General features: G+C 38.6%; 1 protein-coding gene across 26 annotated transcripts in view; it reads right to left on the reverse strand.

The window, feature by feature from the left end:
* Nucleotides 1-24,171, reverse strand: part of ADGRL2 (adhesion G protein-coupled receptor L2) — a 236,883-nt gene that overhangs the window by 31,031 nt on the left and 181,681 nt on the right. For 18 of the 26 annotated variants that reach the window (XM_048497445.1, XM_048497446.1, XM_048497447.1 and 15 more), the window contains 9 exons: nucleotides 11,266-11,553; nucleotides 10,682-10,785; nucleotides 8,658-8,843; nucleotides 7,910-7,948; nucleotides 5,393-5,576; nucleotides 3,140-3,262; nucleotides 2,688-2,893; nucleotides 1,306-1,479; nucleotides 404-613 (listed from right to left, as the gene is read on the reverse strand). In XM_048497445.1, the coding sequence (XP_048353402.1) occupies nucleotides 404-613; nucleotides 1,306-1,479; nucleotides 2,688-2,893; nucleotides 3,140-3,262; nucleotides 5,393-5,576; nucleotides 7,910-7,948; nucleotides 8,658-8,843; nucleotides 10,682-10,785; nucleotides 11,266-11,553 (1,514 nt within the window). The remainder of the gene's footprint in view (nucleotides 1-403; nucleotides 614-1,305; nucleotides 1,480-2,687; nucleotides 2,894-3,139; nucleotides 3,263-5,392; nucleotides 5,577-7,909; nucleotides 7,949-8,657; nucleotides 8,844-10,681; nucleotides 10,786-11,265; nucleotides 11,554-24,171) is intronic. The other 8 variants (XM_048497470.1, XM_048497448.1, XM_048497454.1 and 5 more) reach the window with 1 other exon arrangement.

The raw sequence follows: 24,171 nt of genomic DNA on the forward strand, positions 1-24,171 counted from the left end.
AGAGTGGTTTAAAGCGTTTTCCTGAATCTGGTCTTAGCGGTTTAAGCGTTCAGCGATGGCGGCGAATCGCACCTCCGCCTTCTTGTCTTGGTACGGCTCTCGTATGGCCCGGTTCTTTTACCATTTCCACCGGCGTCATGTCCAGCCCGATGGAAGCGGCCTCTGGCCTCATTCATACATGCAAAATAATGCACTTTCAAGCTGCTTTCACAACTGTTTTTGCCATTCCGCACAGCTTCAAAGAGCGCTGAAAGCAGCTTGAAAGTGCATTATTCTGCGTGTGCGGAATGAGCCCAAGTGAGTGGAAATTCTGTAACTGTACCCAAACATCTAACTCTGGCCTTAATGTTGCAATCTTTTTCAGGTGTATATATAAACCGTATTTTAAGTGTGGAGAGCTTACCTTATATTCTGTCTTATCAATGCCTATTAGGAAAATGAACTCTGCAACGAGGAGGTTGATGCAAAGGTTCTTGTGAATTGTGTTTCGATCACTTTGAAGGCCACGGAAGAAACAGAAAGTGAAGATGCAAATTGCCAGGCACACAAGGGAAATAACAATCCCTACCCAGGTGATGACAGTGAGGAGTAACTCATGCATTCCATTTTTGTACTGCAAATGATGAAGTGAAGAAAATTAGTGTGGTCACTGATCAAAACAACACTAAAACATGTTTAGAGCAAGAACTCAGAAGTTGCTATTTTGTTTTATGGGAGAAACTGGAGACCAGCCTGGCAAAAGAATATATATATATATAAATAATATATATATATATATATATATATGAAATATATATATATGAAAGCTTCATGTCTTTAACGGTACAAATATGAACATCTGGGCCTAATATTTAATTCTGTTTAGAGTATGATGGCTTGTCTATATGTTTGTGGTCAGGTAAGGCTAATTCATATATCTTTTAGTACCATCTCAATGCTTTTGTTATCTTTTTTAGCTTGGCAGCAGCATCCTATCAAGATCTTTAATAAGGGTTTTGATCTGCTGATTTTAGAGTACTTCCCAGTACTTTGAAAGGCAACGATATAGTTTTCATTACGCTACACAGGAAGTCTGGAAAAATTCATGGCAAAAATGTACTGTAGGGAAAAAATCTGCTTATTTTAAATCTGGCTATCTAAGGTCCAAATTACATGTTATACCTATTAGGTCTTGCAGCAATATGATAACTGCAAGGTCCCTGTGGAAACCTAATTTAGAAACAATGCAGGAGCCCAATTCAGACAGGGAACGGCTCGTGTAGGAAAAGTTTTCTCAATTCACTGATCAGATCAACTGTTGCTTACCACAATTCCTCTATGGGCCATGAGGATAGCAAAGTTGGTGAGATGGCTGCATGCACATGTGGTATGTGTTTTATTTGTGTCAATTAGCTTGCAACCTTGTGTAGACCAATATCCCATCATAGTCCGTTCTGAGTAGTTCCAGAAGGAGCAATTGGCATTAAAATAGTTTTCAGCCTGTGACACAACAGAATAAAGTTAGGATTGTACAAACATTAAATACATCAATGTATTTAAATTCATGAACTATGGTTTCTATTCAATTCAGCACATTTTCAGTTTTATGTTTTTGGACACAACTGATCAAAGGATTATTTTGCAAACCCTGGTGAACTCCCTATATGATAATTAGTGTGAAAAAGAATAAAAACTTGGTTCATTGTGCTCATAATTAGAAAACAGGTAGACTATATTGGTTGCTGCAACCCTGCTATCTAGTCAAAATATGTACTAAGCTTTAGAGTGCTTTAGTTTAGCAGTAGTGCACATGCTACATACAATAACAGATATAATTCAATATTATTCAATTATACAATAACCAATATTATTCAATTACAATTTTTCTATCTGAAATTCAATGCTCGTACTACTGTATTCACTTCTCTTTATTTTTCCCACTCTGCTGCTGTACAAATATACATTTTTTCTACAGATTTCTTGAGGATTTATTAATGCATTCACTTCTCCATTTCAATTTTGATTGGGTCCGAAGTAGAATAAGAGAGGTCGGATCTTAAGTCAAACCGACAAAAAACTTGCCTGAGAAAAACACACACATAGCTCCCACCCAGTCCCTGATCTTTTAATAGACATTTTTAATTGTCTCTTTAGGTAAACAGAACGTCTTATTCTGTACAATAAACTGAGCAATAAATGGAGTATCAACACAGTGAAGATAGTCCAGGGGAATCAACTGAAGAATGACTTTGTGTAAAACTGAATCAGAGGAAACGACCCCATCCTCTTCCCCACTGATCAAAACATATTTGAATGTCTGGTAAATGGGCTCCAGAAGACAATGTAGAATGAGAGAGAAATGCCTTAAATGCCTGTGAAATTCTTCTACGTTAAGCAAGCACAATCATAAGAGTTGGTGTTTTCTGCCCTGATGCTAAGGCAAGAGTTAATTTTCACGAAGGAACAAGTTAGAGCCATTTACATTTTTATGTTGATTACTGAATTAGCTTTCATTAAGAATACACTTAAGTTCTAATAATCACTGAACCAGGTTCATTTAATTTTATGTTCGTAGACTTAAATAAACCTGTGCCTCTGACCTAGTCCGACATTTAAAATTCAAATTGAAAGATTCCTCCTCCTCTTTCTTTGCTCTTCTCTCTCGTTGATTTTATGACCTTTCCTATTAATTCATTACCATCACTCACATCAATGTGTGCCAGGGTGAAAAGAACAGGATCGGTCAAGTAGACACGGCTGGACTCCTTGTTGATGGAGGCAGCGATGACGTCAGAGTTCACAGCGATGGTACTGTTTCTGCCAGCTAACTCACTGCCTAGTTTTATGGTTGCGTTTTCAGTGCTGAGGAACCGACCCAAGCTTTTGTAAATTATGAAAACCAGCTTTGCTAACCCTGTGAAAAGAAAGCTTGCATTATATCAACTTGGAAGAAGAAAGGGGGGAAAAATACACATTCCCAACTGTAATGTAAAATCTTAGCCCAGAGAAACGGATTCCAAGCAAAAATGCCAGCCAAACATTATGTACAAATAAGAGTTAAGGAAGAGCTATTTTTAATATTGCTGAGGGTGTAGTCACGCACCACACTCTAAGGCTTTAAGACGCTAGAGATTGAAATAAACTGTTGGCAAAGACATACCATTTCTGCTGTTCTGTTTCACAGTGCTTGAAGAGAGCTGGATCGAATTGCCTCCAGTATTGCCCTGAGGAAATTTCAAGTCCTGAACCTGCCCTTCTGTACTTAGCACTGCAACTTCCAGGACTAGGTGGACCAAAAGCAAAAGACAATTTTGGAGTAGTCAGATTTGTATTTATTTAATTGAAATCATCTTATTTGACTGCCTTTGTTTGCTTGTACACATACTGGGTGTATTTCACAGACTCAGTTTTCTTAAAATTTTAATCAAATGCAGTGCACATATTGAAAGTAGTAGCATTTCAATTCTGAGAACATGACATCCAACCTTGTTTAACTTGCTGCCTGAAGATGAGACTTAAAAGCCCAGAGAGTGATTAGTTTAAACTGACTGAAGAAACCAAAGTTGTTGTGCTGCATGCATTTTGGTCTTATCTACTATTGTTAAGACTAATCTGAAATAATTAGGTGTTCAAAGGATGACAGAAGCAAGTGAAGTCTGCCAATGATCTCCGAGGAAGGGGAAGCTTGTAATAAAAAGCATAAGACTATTGTATTTAAGCAATCATTTCACAACACTTTACAAAGCATTGAATGCTTGTCTCTGGCTCCTGATTCTTGTCATGTTTCAATTCCCCCTTCATCTTAATGATTTTCTATTAATCTTACTATACCTTTTATGTATTTTGGTCTTAGAAAAAATTCAGGAAAAAAGGAATTCGTATTTCTTTTCAGTTCATGGTTTATAAAACCAATACTTCGAAACAGAAAAGGTTATACAATTTTTTCCTTATTTCTTGAAACAAAGAATCTTCCAAGTTAAAAAAAGGAAAAGACCTCCTTGTTTCAATTAGTTCAAAATGGAAATATTTAAAGAAGAATAGTACATATTTATTTTGTTTGACAGAGTTTAAAAGAGCTGAAGATTGGGATTTTTAAAAAAGGCATAAAACCTTTAGGTTCTTTAGATAAAACCATTTCTGCTTAATTATATTTCAAACAACAAAATGATTAGGATGTTGTGGGTTGTATGGGCGAATTCCAGTAGTATTTTCTCCTGATGTTTCACCTTCATCTGTGGCTGGCATCTTCAGAGGATCCTCTGAAGATGCCAGCCACAGTTGCAGGCAAAACTTCAAGAAAAAATACTACTGGAACATGGCTATACAACCCAGAAAACCCACAACATCCTAGTGATTCTAGCCATGAAAGCCTTTGACAATACATTGAAGAAAATGATTATTAGGTAGAAAATTATGCCTGCTTTTATATTCAGTTAGATTCTAGTTTAAGCTTCTCATTGTAAGATTGAAGTCACTACTCAGTTTTTTACTTTCAGCAGCAGAATATACCTCACTATATTCAGAAATTTTCTCATATCCTACTTGTAGTCCTTCAGTATCTGGGCCCTTGCCCTCAATAGCTCAGTCCTGGAGAATGGGATGTCTTTGCTCTCATCCCCTTCAGCTGCAGCTCAAAATAATACCAGCAATGATGCTCCAGGGAACACAGAACTCTCAGGAATAACATGGAGGGTTAACAGGGTCTGGAAGTACCAGTAAAAACCACTCCACTTTTGATTAGAATAAATTTATCATGCTATTGGGCTACTATCTTTCCAGTTTGGGCATAATCCCAATACACACAGACTGGGGTAAGATTTAAGGATACAAGACAAATGACAGAAATATTCTTAAAAATAAATGGCAAATTTCTGTATGTCTTTAACAGGGAAACTTCATTTTTCTGACAGCATTATAATGACCAGCTATGCTCAAAGTGCAGTTAGCTATTTTCCAATTTATGAAGCATGGCTATTTTGTATTGGGGGAGATGTTGCTCTCTGGTCATATTTTCACCAGGAGACAGTTGTGCTTAATTTAAACATTTAATATAAATAAGATCAAGGGAAGATGTTTCAGAAATTGATTTTAAAAATGCAGTTAAAGTGTTCAGGAAAACAACAGAGGAAAAATGAAAGGAAATGTTTCTGGAACCAAATGGAGGAAAAAATACAGAATTCATAGAAAAAAACATAGCATTTGATGGTAAGGGATGCTGTAAACTATTCATGAGGAAAAGGCTATCAATGGGTACTGGATCATCAGTTTTACACAATATTAATTATTCTGCAAGAACTCAACCTATTTTTATTAGGCTTAAATATATCTATATTTACCTCAATATATAGGTATCTCAAATACTTTCTTTTTTCCTGTGTGGGTAAACCTAGCCAATAAAGATTTATTCACATACCGATGTGATCTGTAGGCATTGCAACTCTTGTAGGCTCTAGGAGATTATCAGCCAAGACAAAAGCCCCTTCTTCTAGTGTGTCAAGTAACATTGTTGCGGCATGTGCTTGTTCTGTGGAATTCATATCTTTCCAGGATTCTAGAGCTTCAGCCCTAAGCAGGTTGTCCACTGTGTCAACAATTGCCTGTATTCATTAGAAAAATATTAGGTCATATCGCCTTAGGCAGCAAGAGAGAGCGCAGTGATCTGATGACGATGGTAATATTTAAGTGTCAATGTGATTTAAGGTGATTTAACATCAAAAAAAGCTCTGTTCTTTTTCTTAGTACAGTAAGCACCAACACAACATGACCTAGAGCAGCTTTGAAAAATATATTGCTGAAGGGTTCAATGAGTGAATGGTGCTGACTTAAAATTTAAAGCTCCTGGTCCCAAACTAAAGGTCTGTTAGGTTTTGATGGTCAAATAGTTCTTTGGGAACAAGGGATTCCCTCACACATTCAAGGTTAAGGGATACCCCATGGTGGCCTGATATTGCCTGGTTACATACACATTAAGCCGCTTGCAGCATGACAAAAAATCAAGGAGGAAGAAAGGGACTTAAGCACAAGCATCATATTCACTCTTCAAAATAATCAGGTCAATGATGCTAATAAATGATCAATCAAGCCATAACTGTTACATTACTTCACAATAAAGCCACATCACTGAATAAGCTGCACATTGCTGAATCACCCCGTGTTCTCTGCCCCAAATACCTAGTAACGTGTCATTAAGCACATACGTAATTTGGTTGATCAATTTCAAAAGTAAAGGGAATGAAAACAGCATGTGTTAGATGAACAGAAAAGGATGTTGGGTGCAGGACAGTGTGCTCTGAGCACAAACAGATAGCAATAGCTAGTCGGGGCTATTGTCAGGAGCAAGATTAACAAACCTAATCCCTCTTAATATCCTCTTTCTGCCTACACTGTTAACTGCCATAACGGCAGGGGAAGATACTTTGGGGTGGCATGAAAGGAGTCCTTCCCCCCTTTTCTCTAATGGGAAATAGAAGAGTCAAACTGTTTGCACTGATACTGCTGTAGCCACTAAATAGACTGGAACATAAATTGGTCTACAGAGGGTACATTCATTAGTCACCCAAAAAATACGGATTGGATCCTCTGATCTGAGTTACAAGTGAACTCTCCAGTGCAAAGAGACACTTTCTTCATTTGCATAACATCAGCCAGCTTTTGATTTGTAATTTTAAGAGGTTTCAGCTATATTATACACGCGGATAAGTCAACTGAGACCTACTGAAAATGTTCCTTGTCAGAAATTAATGCTGCGCTACAGTTTGTGTCAATCTTATTATATATGTTCCTTAATATGATTCACTCCTTATATATAATTTTATATGTTGGAATCTGCATTTCTCCAGTGGTTTGAAAATGGTCTGCATATAATGACACTTCCTCCTGATATAGATAGGGGGAAAACAATTAAGGTATGATCCAGCCAAAATTACACATATTTACATTCTATTACTTCTAGGAGAAGACTTCAATCATATAACTCTCTTGCTGAAATCAGATGGGTGTAAAATGCTTATTTTGGTTTGGATCATATCAAAGGATGCATCCCATCCTGATAATACTCACATCCTCAGGAGCATACCAATCATTAATTTTAAATATTGACATTTATCATCAAAGGTGAGCTGAAAATACAACCTTGAATATTCAACCCACTACACAATCTCATTGCACCTTAGCCAGGTTTTAAAAAAATAATTAATGCAGTGTTATTTAAGGTACAATTTCTCATTCAAAGAGAATTATGACTACACAGATCAAGGTCAGCACAAGAACATATACTACAATTGTATTCCAAGTTAGTGTTTTGAATTCTTCTCGTGGTCTCCCAGAAGCTTACTGGAAAGTCAGCATTTTATTTGGAGTTCAAGCTCAACTGTTAACTAAATTTGCTGAATGTAAGAGTGCACCGGAAGGAAAATAAAGCAGGCTGGTTTAAGGTGTGTATATGTGCTTTAATCATGCACAACATGGGATGTAATCCAACAGGCTCTCTTGCTACATAAACCCCACTGAAGCAAATGGAGGCTGCAAAGCAGAAGTGATCAATGCATTCCACTTGCTAGGGTTGCCCAGTCTTTGATATGCAAACATTACAGGTGCAAAACTATTTGTGATATTGCCAGTTTATTTGTTTTTCTTCCACAAGTATAATATGATTAGAAAGCAAAGCCATTATCATCTCCAATTCAGCTGATGTCTATTGCATGTTTTAGAGAAAAAAAAGTGGAAGGAAATAAAATCGTAAGTATTGATTGCTGGCTTAATTGTGGCAGTATTATACCAATGCAAAGCCAACCTTTTGTACAGTTGGCATGGAAGTACAATGCGCCTTTATCAAAGACTGAAATACATAGGATCATGCAGCAAGAAGGTAATGCGTAGCAGTGGGTTGCTGAAGCAGGAGAAAAGCAAGGTGACAGAACAGGTGATATACCTTAAGGTAAGCCCTGCATGTCTTCTCTCGCTTTTGGAGCTTGTTAGTAAAAGAGAGAAAAAAATCAGTTAGACACATTAAGTCTAAGAATAATGTTAATATTTAATTATTAAGAAACAAATGTGAAATAAATTCTGCTAAAAATCATTTTAAAATTTTTGTTTGAGTGATACTGATGGAAGAATCTGCTCTTTTAAGAAGGCCAGGGATGTTTCCATGATTTACTTTTTGGTGTATCAGACATTTCTAGGATCTTAATAGTGCAATTCTTAGCAAAATTACATCCTTCTAAATTAGTGGATTAGAAGAGTGCAGCTCACCAGCATAAAAAAGCCAGCAGAAAACTATCATTAAAAAAAATATTTCTGCCTTCTTTCTATAGTTTAAAAATATTAGTTACTGTAACTGAAAATTATCAAAATATGTAATGGGGTTGAATGCTATTTATATTCCAAATACTGGGTTTTTAAAATTTGTTTACTACTACTGAAGTATTAGTAAAATTCCCTATCCTGTTCTTACTGCTCAGGTGGAAATAGTCATGTTCATTCTTTCCTGGCACTGGGAAACATAGTTTCAAAGCCACATAGTGTATGGAACACAGTCTTATTTACTGCTTCCCATTCATATCCTTAAATGTGCCCAGTAAGATGACATCTGGTAACAGTGTTTCTGGGAGGAAACAAACAGAACCATATCAATCGTGTTTCAAAACTCACCAGAAAAGGTTGTACAGATTTGTACCTACCTTATTATAACTCCGTCCAGCAGAGTCCTTTTCATTAGGTTTCATTTCTTGCAGCTGAGCATCTAGAATGTCCACCAACTGTTCCATTAGTCTGACTGATGAACTCACATCACCAGCAAAGATTGGTCCTTTGGTGTGTTTAGCCAGTTCATTGGCAAGGCTAGCAGCATTTTCTCCACTTCTGATCTGAAATGACAGTTCAAATTCTCCTTAAAAGATTCCTGGGTTTGGCTTCTATTTTTCTACTTTCGGTTCTTATTTGCTTGCTGTGCTTGTTTCATTTTTTAAAATTTATTATTATTTATTACCAATATATTGAATTTCATTTTTGTTTTAATGGTTTTGCGATTGATTGTCAGCTGTCTCAGTGTCCTACGTAAAAGGAAATGTGTGGGAGAATACATTTTTCAATAAATAAATTCATTTTATTTGAAAGCAAACTCTAAATTGTTTACCTTGAAATTATAAAGTAACAAGTCTGATCTTATTATAAAGTTTTGATCTGAAATTATAATGTAACAAGCCTCCATCTTCTCCCTCTCCATCCCTCAAATGGGATACAACAACTGATTACTATTGGGAGATTAAATAGCTACTTTTACTGTGGCTGTAACACATTGAAAAATGAGTGTTAAAATTCATTCCCACTGTACTGATGGTACATTTTTATCACCTACTAATATGATGGCTACTTTATGTAATGACAACCATGGGAAAATGTGGCGGCTGTTGGCTCATATGCTGTGACCATGGGAAATGGTCACATACTTTTGTGATTCCCATAGCTGGTAAAATACACAAGAATTTTAAGCACTTTTCTCCTAGCGACATCACTCAAACCTGTTCTTTTCAAACAGCAAAATAGCAGAATGGAATTATTTCCATCTTATATTGATGAAAGTGCACAAATTCTGGTGAAAACACTTGTCATGAAAACTAGCACTAGATATCTGGAAGGCATAGCAACCTATAACATAGCAGCAGCAACTGTGGAATATGACTGCAAAATGTCATGTGAGTGCAATCAGCATGTTCCCTGGGGTATTAGTAGAGTTTCTTAATAGCTCAGACATTATCAGATATTACTCTGCTATGTTCTGTTTCTCAAAAAATAAGAACTGAATAACATGGCCACCATACTAAAGTAAATTGAAAACGTTTAACTTGTGATCCACCAAACTGAACATAGTCCTACCAGCCTGTATGAAGCCCAGCAGGGCTTGGTTCAGCCATTTTTTTTATTGTTGGCTCGCCAGTTATCTGACTATTACATAGGGATGGATAGGTACCTATGCTGCTTCTGATTATTTATGTCCTTCAGAAACCTGGAAAAAAAATAACATTGCCAAACATAGGCCCTTTCTGCACAGCAAATGTAAAGCGGGTTGCAGGAGGGGTAAACGAACCCATTGTAGCCCCAGGCTGTCCGCATAGCTGGGCATCCCGTGGTCAGCAAGCGCATTGGCCGAGGCACGCACTTTTGCATGGAGGCACTCCCCCCCCTCACTTCCCTCTGCTGCATAGCTACAAAGCCTGGCAGGCATGGACCTCCACAGTTACGCAGCAGAGAAGCAGGGACTGAAAAAAAAGGGAAGCGTGGCCAAGTAACATGCTTCCCAGGGCAGCTGTTCACTCATCCACAGCTGCAATCCACGTTAAAACAACAGAATCGCAGATAGTGCGATTCTTGAAAAGCCTGGGGTGGGGGAGAAACGCAGAGTGGACTTGCGTTAGGAGCGGGACCTGTGCGAAGTTTCCCCCAACACGGGTTTTATACCGTGGTTAGCTTGCGTTTATTGGCCAGTGCGGAAAGGGCCTGAGCTTGCTGTTGATCCAGCCCATTCCAAAGTACCACACAAGCTATTTTCCTGAATTCATCAAGGTGTGAACAGGAAGGGTGCTATGACATGGTTTTCATTAAGCTCTGGATTATAGTGTAAACAGCTATTCTGTGCTATGCTGTATCATATGCTGTGCTGTTCCCCCTGGAAGCTGTATTATGTTAGAATATTCTTTCAACCCACCTTCTGGGCCAGCTGATTTACCCAGTGTGAAGTACAGTTACTAAGATCAGGCCCCTTAGGATTCCATGTTCCAGTAGAAACCATACACATGTATGAAGCTGTTCCTATAAAAGATGTTGAAAACAAAATCCAAAGTGAATTTATTTCTCCCTCAACTTCCAGCAAACAACCAGGAAAAAACTAATAAAGGTGGCTGACAACGAAGTGACAAAATACAAGACGATGCCAATTAAAAGCATTACTAACAAAATTGCCTGTCTGACAAATAAACCAAGATTTAAAAAATTGTGCTTTTTCTTGAACTCATACAAAGCAGAATTTAATAAGGAGAAAGACTGCACAGGCATATTTTGCTATAATCTTTCAGCTAAGGCTTATGATCTAAAATCCTGGGAAGGTGCTTTAACACCATTCTGTATCAAGGCTTCAATGCCCTCTACAGCTTAAAACTGGAAGCTGCCACCTTCTCCCAAGTAACCAAAACCAACTGACAAAATACACTGAGACTCATCAGCAGTGCAAAGAGTTTCAAAACTGATTCTGAAATATTTACCAGAGCTGAAGGCATCGTTTGAAGGACTTACCACGAGTTCCTTTGGGGCAGGGACGTTCCACCATGATTCCCCTTTGTGTTTGAGGCCAACTAATTCCCCTGGCCACATCAGGTTCACAGAACCTTTCTGGCAAAGGGAAAAAGCTTGTCACAGGAGGGATTTTGGTTGTTGAAACTGCTGGAGGTGGTTTAGGGCCTTTGCTTGTCCCCGTAGCTAAAGTTGTACTGATAGCGACTTTCTGGGGTGTAGTGCTTGTGGTTGATACAGTTGTTTTGTACAGCTCTGTAGGAGGAGTTACTGTCTCCACTGTGGTAGGCACTGCAGAAGAGGGAGGAGGGAAAAGCAAGTTAAAAGGGAACTACAATTAAGAACATGGCAATTCTGAAAATATAAGGACAAATGTTAGATGTTTTCTTAAAGAAGTTCAAACTTTTTTAAGACAACAGAACAAAGTAAAACTTATGGTAACAGTGATACATAATGCTTACATTTATTTGTCAAAAGAGTAATTTCTTATACTTGTTTGTAGGATACAAACATTTTAGAATAAACACATCAAAGTTATATATTTAAAAAAATATATAGCCATCTTTCATGGGTTCCACGTATTTTTATAAATGTTACAATATGATTCTGAACAACTGTTTTTGCTGCTTCCAATATATATGAGCATACATGCTCAGAAGTAAGTTCCTTGGAAATTACTCCCAGATACATGTGCACAAGATCGCAATCTCAATAGATAGCATATTCTCTTTACAAAGACATCTTCATAAATACATACTGATAGCTATGTTTATCAATAGCAGGAAGCATTAGCATTGAATTGTCTGTACATGGTGAACAAGGACACCACATTTTATTACTTCGATAAAGAAAATGTGGCAAATTCATTTATAGGAAGATGCTATGGATACCAAGTTATACAGTTAAAAAGCAACCACCCCCTGAGAGGCTATAAATAACTAGGTAGTTAAAAATCAAAGAAAGTCTAACTTTACATTACCCAGTCTGCAACTTGTAGAAAAATAATTAATGTAACATCTTCCTACCAGGCAGTCACACTTGCTTGAGAGATTTTCAGGATGTTAGATTAGATCCAAACAAGGAAAAAATGTAGCAAGCATGTATTGCTTTAGTATTTGAACATGTCAGCCTTTAAACATCCTCCCCACACTATCTACCTTGACAAAGCAAGTATAAAGAAACAACTAATTCAAGCCAGTGGCAAAATCACAACTTAATCATCTACATCAAAATAAGTGCTTTTGAACAAGTAACTTCTGGTTTGAATTCTGGAACTTAATATTACTGATCTAACAGTAATGTCAACATGCTAATTGGAGTGCCAAAGATATCTATTCAACACAGAGGTTTTTTTAATAGGCATTTAGAATATCTGGCATAGATATATATATATATATATCATAGCCACACCTGCCAAGATTTAAGATTCTCTCTATAACCAACACAATAAACATTTTTTTCAAACCCTTACCCACAGCAGAAGTAAAGCTAATGAAGCTAGATTGGATATTTTCATTCATTCAGATCACACTTCTAAATGCACATTTACAAAATGGTTTATAAGACATATCTTATATGGTTTAATGAGGAATTTGTTCTGTTGTGATGTATGGGTAAGTTCTAGCTCTAATATGGTTGAATTTTCAATAAGGGGGGGCAGGACTGATAGTATGGCAATTCATTACTTTAAAGTAATGTGGGTCATGCAGTGTTTGCCAAACTTCTAAGGAGCCTCACATTTATAAACAGCAGCGTGCAAGATAAATCCTATTTAAAAAAATCTGGGCTGTTCCCTCAATGAAATAAACTCTGATCCCTTGATTATAAATGAGAATTTATAACACAAACATTTTGTGCAACCAATATTAAAGTGGGTAGAGTTAAACATACCGATAGGAATATTTTTTACTTTTTTTTAAAAAAGGATTTTGTATTAATACCAATAGAGTCAATAATCTAAATAATTTTTCAAAGGATAATCCTGTCTATTTCTTATTTCAAATTAAAGAGTTACCACTCCACTTAAGGTAGTTTAGGCTCAGGCTGACAGTACAAAGATGATACAGAAGCCACAGGACATTTTTAATGAAGCTAATAAAATGACTGAAAGACAATATTGTTTTCTTTTTCCAGATACAGCATAATATTATAATCAAGACTATTTATCCTAGAATTACCATGTATATACAATAAGGACCAGAATCACCATTCCTCATATGAACTATAAAGTGAATAATTGAAAAAAAAGCCTCTGTCTAGTATTTCGCTATGTGAATACTCCAAATGTCATCGATGATGTGATTGACAGCGCAATCCTAAACAGTTATACTGTTCTGTGCCATTGAAGTCATTCACTGCACTGCAAACTGTGTTTAAACGAACTTGCACATGTGCTCCAATTAAATACAGCCCTGATAAGGTTGTGGCAAAACTGTTATGGATTTTTTCATGAAGAGATACAGTATCAGGATGAAGATTTTTTTTCAAAGGTGTCACATTAACTCTAGGTTTTTATTGATCCAGCTGGAACTGATTTGCAGTTATAGAGGCAGAAAATGGATGCAGTAAAATCAAGGAAGATTCTTTACCCTGTAGGGCTGGAAAATGGGAGAGGTCTGTAAATTCACAGAAGTCTGGCTTTTAGAAGACAGACAGATGACACCTCCATTAAATTCCCTTTAAAGAGGTCTGTATGTGAACCCAAACCAAATACATAAACATGAACTGTAACCTTGCTACATCGAATGTCTGTGCACTGTGTCTGTGAAGTACAAAAATGTTTAATCTAAAAAATGACAGACTGTGTCTTTACATTTTGAATTACACAGCAAAGCTGTACCAAAGCCATCAACACAGTTCAACACACACACACACGCATGCACGCACACACACACACAGGACTTTGACCAGTCCACAACAAGGTCAGATGCTATATAAAATCAATGGTTGCCCTAATTTAGTCTCTGTGAAATGTGATATATGGAGGACTATTCCATGATGAGCATCTACATTAACTGCTCATTTCGTGCTATTTCTGTTAGCACTTCCTCAGAACCCGTGTTACTTTCTAGTATGTTGTATAGTTCTCAACTATTAAGATATCTGTTATAAAATCTTATTGTGATTCAGCAATCTGCACAATATACTCAAACTGCCACAAAGTAAGATGTGTTTCTCTTCTGACAATGTCACCATAGACGCAGGTGAAATGTTATGAGCAAAAACTACCAGCCCATTACCTCACAACCTGGAAAACCCACAAAAAGCAGTTAATTCCGGCCATGAAAGCCTTTGACAATACTTATATTTATGGTTTATCTGTATGTGAACCTTGCAGAGTATAGCTCACAGTCCATGCAATACAGCTGGACAACAGTTTTCATTTTATCTTCTTTTAAATTTAATCTTCCTTTTTTAATCTTTCAGATTTTAATGTAATTAATATTATCATCTATATATACAAAAAGCTAACCATCCGTTTGTTGGTGACTCCCTAACGCCGAAACGGCTAGACGGATTGCCCCCAAATTTTCACATGACATCCCTCCCTGTTGCGGGCAGGTACTTGGACCTTCAAATCGCCAAAAGTCCATACCTGAGCCAGGTAAAATGTATTTTTCCTGGTGCACCAGGCCATAAAGCTGGCTGTGTTTAACTGTCACCCTTAGAATGTTCGTGCAGCATGTCTGTGGCCTGAGGGCTTGGTATGAGGGCTTAGAATGTTTGCGTAGATGGTCAGAGATGAGCAGTGAAAACAGTAAATAGGTAATACTGTTAGGTAATACGAGTGGAAGTGAAACACATACACACTTTGCCGTGTGAGACGTCAGGTGGGTTCCCCCCCCCACACACACATGCAGGTAACTTTCACCCTCTTTGCCTCATCCACTACTACCACACAACACACATACTCTCATCCACATCCAGCTCATCCTTACACACCTCACTCTGCCTTCCCTCACATCCAACCACCACTTACCCACTTCCTCACCCATATTCGCCACAGCTCTCTTTTACTAAAAGCAGGCTGGAGTTTGCCTTTTTCTTCTAAGAAAATCTGCGGGGTGGGGGTGAACCAACACAACTGCCTCTGCTTCTTTTGAACATGGCCCTTTAAAAACCCAGGGAGCTGGCCTCGATCTGAGCGCCTCACCACCCTGTCTCTGCTGCCTGACTGGGATAGCCTGCTTGCCCCAGTTCTGCCTTACCCAAGCCAGGACTGTGCGTGTCAACCAGCCTCATGGACAGCGGGATTCGCACTCTGGACAGTTACATTGTGGAATGGAAAGGGTTACCTTATACTAAAAACCAAGACAGCACCATATAATAATGTGAATTGAAAAGGGAAAGAGGGATTCCATTTGACCACTCCAAAAGAAGAAGAAGAAGAGGAGGAGGAAGAAGGGTAGTAGTTTGGATTTATATCCCCCCTTTCTCTCCTGTAGGAGACTCAAAGGGGCTTACAATCTCCTTGCCTTTCCCCCCTCACAGCAAACACCCTGTGAGGTGGGTGGGGCTGAGAGAGCTCCGAAAAGCTGTGAGTAGCCCAAGGTCACACAGCTGTTGTGTGTGTGGGAGTGCACAGGCTAATCTGAATTCCCCAGATAAGCCTCCACAACTCAAGCTGCAGAACTCGGAATCAAACCCAGTTCCTCCAGATCAGAGTGCACCTGCTCTTAGCCACTACGCCACTGCTGCTCCCAAAAGGCTATGCTGGGGATCACTGGACCTGCATGGATATCTGTGTGTGTTGCGGACTGTGATGAGAAGGACAATTGCCACAGCAACGCATGGCCAGGCCCCGCTAGTATGGTATATAATAAAATATAGCATACAGTAAAATATAATTGTATATCATTTATGTTTACAACATTAATGGAGTATATTATGATTCCCAAGTTTTTAAGTGCGCAGAAGACAACATTTTATCAAGATTCTACATAATAGTGTGTACATGCAAATTATTATATGTTTTCAGAATGTATAGGTTTGCTTTATGAACACACACAATCAAGCTGAGAGACCTGAGAAAATAGTGAAGAGCTGCTGCAACACCTTTATTGGAACTAAAACAAACAGAATCTTGAAGCTGAGCCTTTTAGTAGGACAGCTTTGTCAGTTGAGAGACAACAAGAAAGCTCTCTGTTGTACTATGGCTCAAAAACAACAATTAAAAACATATATTGAACTTCAGGAGGATTTACCAGTGTTCCTGTCCTCTGATTTGGCTACCACCAGTGAGAAATGGCTCTGAAGTTCTGGATGGGATCTGGATACAGAGAAGAACTAGGATTTAGATTTTTACGCTGAAGCAACATATGTCCCTTGGTATCCAGTCTGATTGCAAAAAATCTGCAAATCTCTGCCTGATCCACTTGTTAGGCAAGGTCAGCACTGCAACTTGCTGCACCAGGGGCAGAAAAGGCACATTACAGAGTGTGTGGTCAGTTACAATTGGAGATGTGCCCTATAAACTTGGTAATTCAAGGGCATGGCAGTATATTCATGTTGCACCCATGGGAAATAATCTCTGGTTTCCTTGACTTCAGCTATTTGTAATTAAAAACAAGTTTCTAAGACATTTTAGAGAAGAAAAAGCAAACCATAACCATAAGCAGGCAACTTCAAAAGGGACAGGGAGGTAGATCAAGCCTGATATGAGTAGCACATTTTCTGTACAATCCTGCCTGCTCACTGGAAAATGAGCCTCTGGCAAAAGTTAAAAATGCAAAGCAATATTGGCCAGCAGAGAAAGACAACTCACAACTTATTTCTCCAGTTCCACAGGTATGCCTGCCACTTTTACAAACAAAGAAAAGACAGGTCCCTGCCTGGAGGAATTTACAAACTGTGACAAGCATTCACTCTTTTTTATGTCAGGCCTTCTGGAAACAACTGGATCTGACACTTTTCAGGTTTAAACTTTTTTCTGTGACATTTATTTCCTAAAGGCTCATGCTTTTTAAAAAAGGATTTAAAGCTCTTCTGTCCTTAGGCTAGAACTTATCAAAAACATATATTCTTGAATGTAAATTGAATTTAACCACACATGCAAACAAGGAGACAAGCAGCAGACACTTTTAAAAGGATCTGAAAAAGAATGTGTTTTTCCCCTTTGCAAAAGAAATTGAGTTCCAATGGCTTTTTTCCTTCCAAACCAGGGATAGGAGTCACACAAAATAAAGTCCTATATAATTTTTTCTTATGTCCTAAAAATGGTCAAAGCTCTAATTTGTCATATCCATGGGGTTTTTTTCCCCCTTGGGAAAACTGGAACCCGGATCTTTTAATTTGGTGGGCTGTTCCTGAGAACAATGAATGCCAACACCATGTCAAAAATGGCAACAATCCTCTTGGGAAGAGGATTTTGAATATGGAGCTGCTGGACGCCCTTTATTTTTATGCTAGTGCTTTTATATTGTATTTATGAGATCTAGCTTTTACTGTTTTATTGCTGCTTTTAAAGATTTAGCCATTTTATGTTATATTATGTTTATTGTTATACACTGCCCGGAGCCCTTCGGGGATAGGGCGGTATAAAAATCTAAATAATAATAATAATAATAATAATAATAATAATAATAATAATAATAATAATAATAATAATAATAATAATGGTATGCATGTGAATCTCATTATTTTCCTCCGAACAGATTTTACATACACTTATGTATTACAAGTCAATCAATGAAGCACACAAATCAATGAATTTTACAATTGTTTCCTGTTTCTGGCTGCATGCTGCTAAAAACTAAAACACACACACACACACAACCTTGATGGAAAGTGTGATGCTTATTCCATACCAGAAATGCTTTGAGTACTGTGCTTTATTCCAGCTTCAGATACAGCCAATTGAGTGCTACTTCTGCCTGCTGAACTTCTTTGCTGAGCCTCACTACTGCAAAAACCTTTCCTGACCTGCCTTGTCTGCAAGTACTTGCCTGACATCTTGTGAAACCTCTGTAATTTTCTTTTGATCACAACGCAGCCAGGCTTTCAAAATGCTTTCTCAATTAACGTCTGTCAAAAATGTCACAGATGCCTGAAAGAGTGTCAAAACCCCCAGTCCTGATTCTGATTTCAGAGTGCAATGAGAAGGATCTAGGAAGATTTTCCATTATTAAAAATATCCTAGACATCCAAACACACCCTATGCTTAATTAAGTCATTCTTTGTGATCCTATGAACAATGATGTGATTAATATTCACTCACATCCTCCTCCTTCGGATTGCTTCAATTTTATTTAAGCTATCCTTGTGCCCAGCTGCTTATCCCTAAAGGGTTCATGGTCTTCTTACTGAGGTCTAGTGATGAGGTTAGAATCTCAAGAGTCTATAATTTTATCCAGCACATTGTTTGAAGCTGCTCTTTTGCCAAAGCAGGTTGGATTCACACGTTGCTGGATATTACCCTATTGTAACCTATTGTAACCGTTCACCTCCTGGATTTTTCCGTCCACCACAGATTTAATGCCACTCATGTGGCTGTTAAAATAAATACTAAAGCACACCAGTTTGAAAAACAATTGCCCAATTTTTACTAATAGGGCATTTTTAAGGGGGGAAGGGGGAAATCAAACTAAGGACTTTGTTTAGAAATAAAGATGGTACAAATTCAGTAGGAATTTTAGTCACCAAATGAAACCTGAGTTGAGAAGTCTCCTTTCCCTTTCCTTAAGGTGGCACCACAAGAATCCAAGCAGACTTGTTAAGTGCAGATATGGAGAAAGGCTTGAAGCAGAAAATGTTGAAAGAAGATGGAAATCAAGGACCTCTTCATTCTAACATGTCTGTAAATTCAATAGGATATGCTATAAGGAAAGGATTATAGACTGGTCAACAACTCTTTAACTCATTACTTTTCCTCCTGGGATAGCACCAAATTGATTTTATAACTCTTCTTCGGATGTCAATAGCTGCTTTAAGCCTACGCCACAGATTAAAAAATGTAAATCTTGGTCTTGGATTGTTAGGTGCCCATCAGAATTCAGGAATTAATAGTGCTGCCACTAGTTACTTGCATGTGCATCATTCTTGTTTAAGGAAGTCAGCAAGGGATCTCTCATGATTAAGCAAGAGACAGCTAAAGCAGCCCACACCAATGTGCTATAGGGACATTATATCTGATCATGTAATCTGCTTTCTTTCAACTTTCTATCACCTGTTTGGCTGCACTTTCTGGCTTGTATCTCCAGGGATAGCCAGAAGGAAGTTCCTGTTGAAACAGGCAATTATGAAACCTACTGGAAATCCTGTATCTCATGTGAATATCAGTGATAAAGGGATAATACAGTTAGCAAAAGGTCAGGGAAAAGTCAACAAAATAAAACGGAAGTTTAGGATCCAATGCTGGGAAAAGGAACTCTGAGTCAGAGGTAGCAAATGAAGTCTACTGTTCTTGGATATTTAAATACTGGCACTTAAGTCAGCAACCATCCTTAATTCAGAAATAAGATAGTTTCCAATTCCAGAACAAGAAAGGATATATAAACTGGGGCAGCAAAACCAAGTGAATTCCTTAGTAATTCAAAAAGACATTGTTTGAAAAGGGGGGGGGAAAGCCAAAATACCTGGACTAAGCATCCATGTGTGTGTATTAAATATCCCCAAGACTAACAACTGAATCCAAATGGGGAGTGGAATGGTTACAGGAGGGGATGTGGGCTAGTGCAAATGCATTTGCCCTCCCAGCTGGAGTAAGCTGCACTCACACTGCTCACAGAGCAAGTAGGGAGGCAGGTGCTTCCATAGCTGCGCTAGCCTAGTGTGAAGGCCAGCACAGCTGGGGGCCTTCCAAGGACATTCCTGGAGGCAGAGCTGAGGCTATTTGGCTGCCACTGGGCTTTGGTCCTAGGAACTGGGGTTTTTCAACTTTTCACTGTCTCCCAGCACTGCCAGGAATCCCTTTGGAGGCAGAGTGGCAGCATGGCAACAGTACCACGCCCGGTCGCCCCAAGGTCTGAATTGGGCTGTTGGTCTATATCCTGTAAATGCTTTGAAACTGTATTCCTAGAACAATATCCCATCACATAAAAACCATTTGTTTGTAAAATGTAGAGCAGTTTACGTTTGCAACTCAATGCAAAAAACCCCATCCAATCTGATTAAACCAAGAGGAGGTCTTTACTCTTTCACTAAACAGATTTTGGAGATGCTAGGAAGACTGCTAATGGAACAAAACCCCAAGTTAGAACCTTGATCTTCTCATGTATCTAACACAGTGGCACAGGACTTGTGAAAAAGAAACCAATTCCCCCACTCCGCACCCCAGCATCATCATTTGTAGGTTCCCACTTATTATTGTCACAGGATGTTTTGTTCCATTGTAGTCATGTTGTCTCCTTGTCTTCATGCTAAAGCATTACAGCTAAATGCAAAACATAATAAATTCACTCAAAAAAGAAAGAGACGTTTAACTGACACAAGATCAAAGGTAATAAGGTGTTCAAAACAATGGAACAAAACTACAAGGTTAAACTGTCAGGGAACTATGAAGCTGTGCTATGATTGAAGAAATGCTTCCAACCGCGAAAGGATTTCTTGGCAATCATTTTCCATATTCCACAAAGCAGGGACTGGGGAAGACTGTACACTGGGAGGAACTGAATCAGATAAGTATAGCTTCAGCATTGCAGGCTGGTAGATTCCAGGTTGGATGAAACTGGCAATGCTGTGGCCACTACAATTTGCAGAACTCAAAAGCAATATCTAGTTTCAAGAATCAGCACATGGTTGAGGTCAAAAATGCTATCTGGCCTTGAGAATGAAATTAACGTCTAAGTTCAGGAGAGCAGGGATGAATGCGACAAAGGCCTCTTTTTAGTCGAAAGGGTAAAGACTATAGTATTTGAACCATTTTTGTAAGTAGGAAGCTTTGGTGCAGTTAGGCGCTGACAGGAAGAGAGATGAAAGACAGAGGGCTCATTGAGTAAGTCAATATATCATTACTGCTCACATCACAAGTGAAGTGCCAAAGTCTGCTGAGTTTTCCATAATGGCCTCAAATTAGGCATTCTAACAATATGGACTATGACTTCTGCATCAGAGGCACTGACCCCATGACATCATTAAGCACTTGATATTAGGGCATGTCAGCAGAAGGAAAATTCCTTCCCCTCAAAACCTGGAAAGCCTCCAAATGCTACCTTGAGAGACCATTTTACAAATTTACTATCATTCTAGGAAGCCTTTGCAAACTCTAATAAGTTTAAATAAATGATACCCAAAAGGTTTCAAAAGCTGATTTCCTCTACTGAGAAGTAACATTTTAGGTTTTGCAAAATATGATGAGGATTTTTTCATTATTTAATCTAAAATAGATCCATCCTCACCATGTTCTCAAGATCATTTGGCTTAAGCAGGCTAATTAACTATAAACACATTTAAGCATGCTTTTTGAAAAAGATTTGTTTGAATTATACACTGTCTCTATTTTCTAACTGCTCCAGTGCATTTTCTAACTGCTCCAGTATGTTTATCATTAAAAATATGTTGCTATTCTTTTGTACGTAGAAATCAAGGGGAACATTATGGACATGGATTGTAGAGAGACTGGACATTTGTGGAGATCTACTCCTATAAACCTATATAAAAATTATGGATAAGTGAAAACACTTATATAAAAAGTGGGTGAATTGATCAGCTATTTTGGGAGGACAGGGGCATTAATTAAATGCATTAAACATACTATGGAAGAGGGGAAAATAATTAACCACTTTCATATTGCCCTCTTTGAAGAAAAGTGAATCAAATGGACAATAGGATAAAATATAGGATAACTCCACTCCCAGCTCCATTTAGATCACTCTCCTTTTTGGGGGGTGGTGGGTGATGATACATTTTTAATATTTTTTCTAGCATTCAAAATAAGTTATGTTGGGACTGATCACATGGTTAGAAAGAAAGAAATACTACTTGTGTAATGCTTGAAAGAATTTAAAACATCACTAAATGAAGCTCAGATAAAATGTGTTTCCTAACTTAAGAAAGATACTGCCCAGACTAAAAAGATGTCTGCACGGTTAATGACCTCAAGTCATCAAAGCCATAAAAGGTAAAAAAGAAGGTTCTTCTTTTTAAAAGTAGAAGGTCTGCCTCAATGAAGTGAACACAATGGAGCACGGGGTCTGCCAAAACAAACGTATGACAATAATTACACAAGCAAAAGGAGAATTTGAGGAACAGACTATTTAAAGCATCAAGAAAAACAATTATCATTTATTTAAATATATCCAGAACAGGAAATCAACCAGAGAGGCAGCTGGACCTTGGATGACAGAATAATACAAATTAAAGATTGCTAAAGGAAGAAGGGGGGGAGGGTGTGGCAGAGAAACTGAATGATTTATTTGTGACTGTGTTGTGGACGTGTGCGGTATATATAAGCTAAAGAGTCTGGGACTTCTCAGTTTAGAAAAAATACTATGGGGCAACATGATAGAGGTTTATAAAGTTGTGCACAGGATTGAGAGAATGAGCAGAGAGACCTTATTTTCCTCCTCCAAAATATTCCAATTTGGAGTGAAGTTGAGAGGCAGTAAATTTACGAAGGACAAAAGGAAATACTCCTTTACTCAATTAATGATTAAAATGCAGATTGGATTGGATTCACTGTCATAGGATGTAATGATGGAGGATGCAATGATGGCTACAAACAGACAGTTTTAAAAAGGGATTGTGTAGATTTATGGAGGATAGGTATATCAGTGGCTACTAGCCATGAGGTCTGAAAGGAACATTTATATTTTGAGGTAATAATTCTCTGAATACAGTGCCAGGAGGCAACATCAAGAGAAGGTCTTAGTCTCCATGCTTTATTGTCCCTCTGGAGAAATTAGTTGGCCATCTTGAGTCCACCATCTTGATGGCAGACTAGATGGACCACAGATTCAAAACTTTTTTATGGGGGGCACACACCACTATTTTTTTTATTTTTTATTTATTGTATTTGTATACCGCCCTCCCCGAAGGCTCTTCATACCAAAATAATATTTCTGTATTCTAATCATGTGAACTGGTCTTAAGTTTTCCAGAATGAGAGTACTAAAAGTGTAATAAAGATATTCTAAAGATAAATGTAAAGTAATATTTTAAAAGTCTACTAAAAATATTTATTGAACTTCACACCATTTCCCTTAAATACACTTGTCAACACATATACATCCTCTGAATTTATTATCTGCATATTAACGCTGGATCACGCTTAGAGGTGGGATTCTGCCTGTTCAGGTAGCTAAAATGATAGTTAGTTTGCTGAGCCGGCTGTCTGGGGCTTCCTTCCTGCACTGGGAAGGAGCCCGGCTGGCTCAGAGGTGAGGATGCTCGCCTCATTTCCCAGGCAGCTGGGTGACTTCTGCATGGGGAGCAAGCCTCTGGCAGCCCTCAGCCAAGGGTTGATGTCTGGGTCTTCCTTCCTGCACTGGGAGGGAGCCCGGCTGGCTGAGAGTCGAGGATTCCCAGCTAGCCGGGCAACCTCCTTCCGGGGAGAAAGCCTCTGGCAGCTCTCAGCTAAGGGCTGCTGTCTGGGGTTTTCTTCCTGTACTTGTTCCCCAGCTAGAGGCATATGGGGGAAAAATGGTACCTAGCACCCGGAGACAGCCATTCTCCAGGTGCTCCCCCCACTATGCTCCTCCTCCAGGCCTCGCCTCACAGGCCTCACCCCCTCCCAGCTGGCAGTCCCTTCTGCCCTCCCCTCTGGGGAGAGCAGACACAACTGCAAGGCTTCATCCTCATCTCCTTTGCTTTTATAATCATGGGTGCGGGCGCCTACTGCCTTGCCATCTTCCTAGTCACATGGGGAGCCAATTTTAGGCCGCCCTCATGACCAGATTAGTGGTGCCCAGGGACAGAAGATACTCCCTGTCCCTAGGCAGATACACCACTGCCCCAAGCCAGCCTGACCACCTC

This window comes from Sphaerodactylus townsendi, linkage group LG05, assembly GCF_021028975.2.
Source record: "Sphaerodactylus townsendi isolate TG3544 linkage group LG05, MPM_Stown_v2.3, whole genome shotgun sequence".
Lineage (NCBI taxonomy): Eukaryota > Metazoa > Chordata > Lepidosauria > Squamata > Sphaerodactylidae > Sphaerodactylus > Sphaerodactylus townsendi.